Raw genomic sequence first — 8,362 nt, forward strand, 5'->3', positions numbered from 1 at the left:
CCTCTCGGAACTCGCTCTGTTGGCATCACACAAACAGTTTCAGAGAATGAGATAAATAATGGAATCGCGCTGACAAATTCGGAAAATGGTGGCAGTGAGGAAACAGACACAGCTTTTTCATTTTCAAGCCGCGAAAGGTAAAGCTCAATGAACATTCATTGCAGAATTAAACGCTGGCTTTCTGAACTGAGTTACATATGTTAGCTTGATGCAAAATTTAAGTGGCGCTGTTACGGATTGCATGCTATGTAATGGTGATAGAGGATAGAGTGGTTAAGGCATGTGGCTCTCATGCGAAGGCCCACATAGTCCACTAACTTTTTTTTTTATTATTTTTATTTTATTCCACGCATTATATTTATTTAATTTATCATTGTCGATCTACAAACGGAGCGGATTGAAGGAGGCCCAATCTGATCTGACTGAATGGTGAGATACTTTTCTTAAGCTTACTTAGTTAGAGGGATATTCTAACTAAAAAATTTATTATTGAACTAATCATTATTTCAAATAGCACGGGGTTAAATGCTAGTGGTGTTCCAGCTGATTTGATCATGTGGAAGGATACTCTGAAATCAGCATTAATGTTTGGAATCGGCTCGTTTTGTGTCATATCTTCATCCTTTTCCCAGGACTTGCATTTCAGGTCTAGAAATTTTTCTTGATTATTTACTGAAATATGTCACTGATAAAGATGGATAACGCCTGACAATGTTGTGGAATTTTGTCGCAGCTTGGTTACCTTTGTATCATACTTAGCCCTTGTATACCTGGCTGCAGTTTTCTTCTACAAGAACATTTTGCAAAGGTAACAAGCTCTCTCTTTCTCAACATTTTCCAGGCATATGAATACATTCCTGTTTCTTTTATCTCGGTAGCCACATTGAAGGATGTTTTGTAAGGTCATTTCACTCGGTTATTATTTCTACCCTTGCACGAATCGTCAAATATTTTGCTTCGTTTATTTATTTATTTTGATTTTGAGCACCTCCTGGTATTGAACAGGCTGTTTCCAGCAGAATGTGCCTTTCCAAGGCTTTAAAAAAATGATCCAAGTGAAAGATTGATAAGTACTGATTTATGAGATTTAATGTTGGCCAGGGGACTTGAACAAGACTGCAGCCTTGTAAATTATGAAGCAATTAGTGAGGCCTATGCACTTTCTATCATTAGATTGGTGCTTTCATTTGTCAATGGATTGCTTGCCAAGCTCCGAGAACTCTTTTCAGGCGATCCAGCTACCACTATGAAGGTACATTATTTGATAAACAGATCTCCGGTTCTCCAGTTCTTGGGTTTTCTTTTCTGCATCTTAAACCTTAGAAGGAAATTTTTTGGCAGTTGGCATCTATTATTTGGTTGCTTGCACAGTGTGGGCAGAAAATGACCATATGGACTCTAGCAAAGCTTTGTAAGTTCCAAGCTCACCTTCCATTGCATCATTAATTGCATGCTGGATTTTGAAGTTGCTTTTTGAATATGCTCAAATCTCATGTAGTTCTTTCTTTCTTCTCTCGCTTAATTGATTCATAATTTGTTAAGTCTAGTTTCGATGTTCGAACTCTGAACTTGTTGGAAGCTTACAGAGAGGCCAAAACTAGATAAGGTGGTGTCTTATACTTACAGTGCTTTGTCTATGTTATAATCATTCAACACATCTAATTATATCAGGGCGATTAGGTTGTAGCAAAATAGAACAGTGACAGGCCTAATTAAGTATTTGAGCAAGTGGCATGTAGCAAAACAGAACAACAAGAAGACATGATGTAAGCTCTGAGATGATTAAATCACCCAGCAGAGGGATAAAGGGGCAAACCTCCAGATGCTTAAAAGATCTGAGCTTAAGATATACCTACGCTAGCTTATTTGAAGCTTCAAGTTGTATAAGTGTCATTATATGATAAATTGACCATGCCTGTACTCCAGATTAGTGTTGCAAGCATCCTGATTTTATCCTGTTTTTGTGATTTTTTGGCATAGCCGATGTTTGCCAATTCTTACTAATATTTTGGTGGTATCTTAGTTTTGTCGATGCCAATTTTTACCAATGTTTTTGTGATTTTTCTTATATTTTGGTTTTCCGGACCCTTGCCAGTGTTGGCAACATCGCTCCGGATTGCATTCTTGAAGGGCATATTAGATCTGAGTTTAGATGGGTTAGGCCAGTATTTGTGTTCAATGTACCCAACGCACTCTCTAGATACAATATACTGGTAAATACAAAGGTACACATAATTTTGGATAGTTGATGGATTACCCTTGCCCTCACCTGGGCTATATAATGCTGCTTCTTTGGGTGCAATTACTTGTCCTTAGTTAAAATTTTTGGACCTCAAATAAGTAAAAAAGGTAAATGGAATAAAGAGAAATGATAAATTAGACACTTTTTAATTTCGAGAAATACATATTTACAACAAAATTTAAGTGCTTAGCATCCCAAATCTACATGTTACAAAAAAATATTAACATTAATTTGAAGTCTGGTCTAGTCAATGGAAATGTTAACTAACTTGGCTTTTTTTCAGTGCTTAGCATCCCAGAACCATATGTTAAAAAAAAACAATTTTCAACCCTAATTTGAAGTCTGGTCTAGTCAATGCAAATGTTAACTAACGTGGCTGTTTTTCAATCATTTTAGTACCTGGACTAATAAAAAGGGAAAAATACCACCACCAGTTTTTTGCCACTATGTTGTTAGCCAAATCTATTAACCATTTTAGAAGCAAATAACATAAAGTAGTGAAATAGAGGTTGGTTTTTGTTGAATAAAATGTTTCCTTGAACTAATAGAGGCCAAGCACAAAATACCATTAAGGCCACAATCAAAATTTCCAAATCTCACTAGTGGCCTTACCTGCATAAAAGAGTTTACTAGTCATGTCACTGCGGGGAACATGCTTATGGAGGGTCATCCTTGTCTTTGTGGGGTAGCCTGCAACTGTGCTTGTGGTTTGTGATGATGGGTTCCTGCCCATTTCTGTGTCCTTGTTAGGCTCAGGAGGCTTCTCAGCCTCAGAGATAACCAATGCGAGTGTCAGGAGCTTATTGTTTTGTGAAACGGGCAGGGGAGGCCCAAGGTAGTACTACCATCTATGCCAACTAGTACTCACATTGTAAAGCCAAGTCACAAATGTTGATGGTAAATCATAGATAGTTGTATTCCAACTATGTTCATTTTAGTAGGTCAGGAGTGATCTGATGTAAAAGTCCTACGTTTCTCTTTATTTTGGCTATTGGGTTGTTATTGTAGTAGACTCTTTTGCAACAGTTATCACAATTCATAACTAATGGCATTGGAATTTCACTTTGTGTTTCTAACAACATTCTTTGCCATCTTTACTATACCGAAACTCTATGCATGCTACTCTGTTCAGTTGCACAGATATGGTATGTCATGATGTGTCTTTGACAAGTTGATGTCTCTTTTGAGAGTGCAAATTGAAAGAAGGCTTCGCTAGAAAATGACCATATGGACTCTAGCAAAGCTTTGTAAGTTCCAAGCTCACCTTCCATTGCATCATTAATTGCATGCTGGATTTTGAAGTTGGTTTTTGAATATGCTCAAATCTCATGTAGTTCTTTCTTTCTTCTCTCGCTTAATTGATTCATAATTTGTTAAGTCTAGTTTCGATGTTCGAACTCTGAACTTGTTGGAAGCTTACAGAGAGGCCAAAACTAGATAAGGTGGTCTCTTATACTTACAGTGCTTTGTCTATGTTATAATCATTCAACACATCTAATTATATCAGGGCGATTAGGTCGTAGCAAAATAGAACAGTGACAGGCCTAATTAAGTATTTGAGCAAGTAGCATGTAGCAAAAGAGAACAACCTCTATACTCATTTCCATTCATGTAGGTTGTACCGTTTGTCAGTTATGCATTTACGATGGCTAAAGTGGATGGTTTGAATTTGATTATATTGTATTTTTAAAATTTAAAATTTATTTTTTAATGTATCGAAAAATCTGTGGGGATATTCTAACTGTGAAGAGCAATCACATTTATAATTCTAACAAGTTTTTGCTAATTTTAAAGGAAAAAATATGAAATAAAAACCTCTTACAAATAGACCGCCATATTACTATTTCAACTGTCAGCTGCATGGTTACTCAGATGGTGCATCGATATCTAATCATAACCATCATATTATTCATGCAGCATACTTTATTTTGAGCGTATTCCCATACATTTGTTGAGCCACACCAATAAAATTTGCTTTTGTTTCTGGACTGATTGACATTCCAACCATTTCCCCTGAGAAATCAATTATATTATAGTTCTGCTTTATATCATATATTTGGACAAAATCAGCTAGCTCAGCCATGGCCATAAGATTTCCACATGATGAGAACCTTATAGAACATATGGCACCTAACTGGCCCTGGAGAACTTCAAAAAGGGTAAAGTGTTTCAACATATATTTGACCATCAAGATGCCATGAAGAAGCAAATGAGTAATCCCAATAGTCTGCAAAATGCACTATGCAATGAACATATACTTGCATTACATATAAACACCATCTTGCGGTACAGTTAAGTTTAAACTTAATATGTGTGAGGTCAATGTTGAAAGCACATACTGAGCAAAAACCATGCACCACGGCATAATTTCTCATAAAAAAATCTTCTATAGACTGAAAGAAAGCCCTTAGCATTATCCCTAGCGACAAGAAGCATGCTTTTCATCTGGACTGCAAGAAGTATTTTGAGGATCATTCATCTTACGGGTCGGATTGATAAAGAAGAAACAAAATAAAAGGACACTTGATCGTAGTGCAGTGAAAACACAATGCACTTACATTAACAGATATGGGGAAGGAGAAGTTCCTAATCAATGCAAATCTCTTACCACAAATACTCAGTATACCACAATCACTACTTGAAATCATGAACTGAGTTGCTCCACTATATAGCACGAACCCCATGATAAAAATGGACTCAGTCAGATTCTGCATAGCAGCTATAGAAAATAAGGCTAGACAAAAGTATAGAGAAGTATCCCTCTCTGTGCTGGCAGAATGTAGTTTGGACTTCAGGCTCCTTGTTTTCTAATTACCCTGTTTCGACTCTCTCTCTCAGGTATGCTTCTGTTTCTCAGTCTGATTCTCCTTTTGTTCTTCTATTTAGGCTAGGCTCGGTATAAATGTGTTGTCTTTATTCTTTCATTAATCTATATTTCTGTTTCTTGGGTCCTCCTTCAGACAGTCCAAGTTTTTTGTCTTTTCGTCTTGGGCTTCTGCAATGCAATATGTAACTTCTCATTTTTTTAATGAAGAATAAGTGTAATCTCAGGGGTCATTACACGAGCAGAACTAAGCAGTAACTGTAATGAAAGCATATCCATCTATCCTATATCCTGCTGTATAGATACATGTGATAGGTAAGCTATAATAGTGAATACAGAGCTGTTACCCTTCGATGTTCTATGTTTCCATATTAGCTTAGAGCTTTATAAGGTTGGTATTCAGCTCCATTATGGAGATAAGCATAGTGAGTGTTAGACATACCTGTACCCATTGAGCTATGAAACACATTGGCTTGTTACTCATCAATATGAGCTTAGAGGTTGTGATATCATGCAAATAAGGCACATACACGAGCTTGGTTGATTCAAACACAACTTCTATACCCATACGTCTTACCTATGATCTCTATTGATTCGGGATAAAGAGTGGTGAGTAATGTGATATCCATACTTGATTAGTCAGATAAGCATTAGATTAGTGTTATTCCCATTGCTTAGACCATTGTTGTTGTTGCATATTACTCGGTTTCCTGTATTCGATCACAACTCTCATACGTAAATCACTACTAGCAACAGGTCAATGGTAATAGGGTAACATAAACCTAGCCTCACCTGTTAATCATTGTCTATTATGGTTCCACATTCAGTGTTGACCGGTATTGTCTAGTCCTATTTGCTTAGTCAATCCAGAGGTTTGATATAAAATTATACAGAAGGATGTTTTGTATAATGTTCAAGAAAGCCTATAGGACAAATAACGTTCAAGTACGACTCAATTGTATGATAACAATGTCTCAGACAGTTGTGGGATATGTTTTTCCTTACTGTCTTCTATAACAGCAGCATATTTAATCTACCGCAACAGGCTCAAAGGGGCTATCTTCAAGAAATTTGGCTGGTTAAGATGCTCTTCTTGTGGGCACACTTGCCACAGCTACCTAATTTCGCATTTACTACTGCCGCCACATCCATCATTCCATATGCCATTTGCTCCCCATGTCAGATCGATCACTTAATTTCACCGATCGCTCACTTAACGTAAGGTTTTCGTTTTATGCCCATCATTAAATACTGCCCTGCTCCAATCTGATCTTGAAGTATTTCAGCTCCATTCCAAATCAATCTGTATATGTACTTATTTCTGCACCTAGATATTGACATAGATCTCCTGTCTAGCCAATTGTTTATTAGAATAGCTTGGACCCAATCTACCACCAAGATTGCCCGATGTCAGATACATCACCTAATTTCGCATTTACTTCTGCCGCCACATACATCATTCCATATTCCATTTGCTCCCCATGTCATATAGATCATTTAATTGCACCGATTTCTCACTTAACGTAAGCTTTTCGTTTTATGCCGACCATTAAATACTGGCCTGCTCCATCCGAGCTTCAAGTATTTTAGCTCCATTCACACTTAAAACCATCTTACAAACACGTTGATTTTTTTTATAAATTGGCCTCTTCTGCACCTGGATATTCACATACATCTCCCTGCTTCACATAACATGGAATCCATTAGCATAAGCCAACTTACTCAACTCGCGGTATTGTTTCTCTTAGCACTTGTTCTCATGGCTCTTCTGATTATTGACATCGTAAAAGTCGAAAGACAAAGAAAAAAGAAACCAAGAAAACAATAACATCTCTAACGAAGAGCATATGAATCTACGACAAGTAATTCTGAATCTCAAGCCTATTTTTGCATTATTTTACGCATTGTCTTATTTCCCCACTTCCTTCTCTGTTACAGGTGTACGACGGATGCTTCAAATATGCATTTGGGTCTGCCATGGTGGTGCAACTCGCATTTTTTATGCTTCTATCGTCTCTGCTGGGATGCCGGTCTAATGTCCTAATTGTTAGCATTCGTGCTTATCTTGTATTCTTCACATGTTACAGTCTGTCATAAGAAATGCTTATTTTCAAGGTCAAATGTAAGCTTCACGACGGTTTTCATGTTACTCGTGTCTTGAATTGATGATGATTCTCTGCAAGTTAGTTATTCAATAATGTTCAGATCTTTGGTATATAGTGCTCATGTGACTATTTCTATTGCAGTTGTGTGATTTTGGGCTAGCAACATAAACTGGTGTATCTTGAATTGATGATGATTCTCTGCAAGTTAGTTATTCAATAATTGTCAGATCTTTGGTATATAGTGCTCATGTGACTATTTCTATTGCAGTACATCTCCTGAGTTGGCACAATAGGCTTGTGGATGACCCTTTCCAGTAATATATCATGTAATATTGCAGGCCATAGTTAATGAAACAGCTCGAGTTTATTTGGAGGAGCTCGTGTTTGATCCCTATTTCTACAGTCTTACACTCTTTCTTGTTTACTATTTTGACATTTATCATTGCCTGTTGTCTGAGTTTCAGAAGAAGTTGACACAGTCTCTACTTACAGGTCTTATCAAAACACCGATATAGCAACCCCCCTATATACGTTACCGAAACTGGTACTTCAGCCTTCGGCCTTCAGCATTCTCTTAGCACTTGTTCTCATGGCTCTTCTGATTTTGTCTTCCTGGCTGGCTGAGAGCCCTGTACCTTTACTTAGGCTTCGGAGGGACTCACTATACATGATTGGCAGAAATTTAGCCCTAGACCTTAAATGTTAACTTCATGCACGGACTCGCTGCCTCCCAGCTTCCCTTGTTTAATAGTGTACTTGTAGTATTCTTTCTTCCCAGAACATATTTTTATCAGGACTGTGGGTTGTCTGGCAATGTTGTAAATTGTGAATCTGAGGATTTTGAAGAAATAGGTTCTCAAATATTTGCCTTAATGTGATTGCCTCAATATCAGTTAATATATTTCGAAACTTGGTTATTATAATGATTACTTTTTTATTTTTTTTTAGTTATTTTTTGGAATCGTCATGAGACTGAGAATGGATAATTATTGTTATTTGGATTGGGATTTTTACTGTATGTTAGGTTTGGTTTAATTTCAACTATGAGCCCCTTTATATTGTTTTTTTTTTTTGGGTACTCCCCACTTAAGAATGTTTTGAAAATATCCTTCCCTGTCAGTTCGAAATGTTAATAATCACTACGCTACAAATGTTTATCCTAATTTCTTTTATTTTAAATACTATATTTTG

At 36.8% G+C, this 8,362-nt stretch overlaps 1 protein-coding gene across 1 annotated transcript; it reads left to right on the plus strand.

Annotated features, from left to right (window-relative positions):
• The first annotated feature begins 548 nt into the window (after window positions 1-548).
• Window positions 549-1,461, plus strand: LOC149160028 (reticulon-like protein B21). The gene is made up of 4 exons (XM_089433624.1): window positions 549-646; window positions 734-808; window positions 1,102-1,252; window positions 1,342-1,461. Exons 1-4 carry the CDS (start codon window positions 555-557, stop codon window positions 1,444-1,446), a joined length of 423 nt encoding a protein of 140 aa, XP_089289750.1. The 5' UTR covers window positions 549-554; the 3' UTR covers window positions 1,447-1,461.
• The last annotated feature ends 6,901 nt before the right edge of the window (window positions 1,462-8,362 follow it).

The sequence above is a fragment of the Pinus tabuliformis genome, chromosome 5_2 (assembly GCF_031772625.1).
Source record: "Pinus tabuliformis cultivar Carrire ecotype Pingquan chromosome 5_2, CPIR1, whole genome shotgun sequence".
NCBI lineage: Eukaryota > Viridiplantae > Streptophyta > Pinopsida > Pinales > Pinaceae > Pinus > Pinus tabuliformis.

Excerpts from the sequence above, each read along its gene's own strand:
- LOC149160028 (XM_089433624.1), top strand. The coding sequence starts at position 555 with ATGTGGAAGGATACTCTGAAATCAGCATTAATGTTTGGAATCGGCTCG. Across the intron at positions 647-733 it reads TCCCAGGACTTGCATTTCAG|CTTGGTTACCTTTGTATCAT; the intron begins GTCTAGAAATTT and ends ATTTTGTCGCAG. Across the intron at positions 1,253-1,341 it reads ATCCAGCTACCACTATGAAG|TTGGCATCTATTATTTGGTT; the intron begins GTACATTATTTG and ends ATTTTTTGGCAG.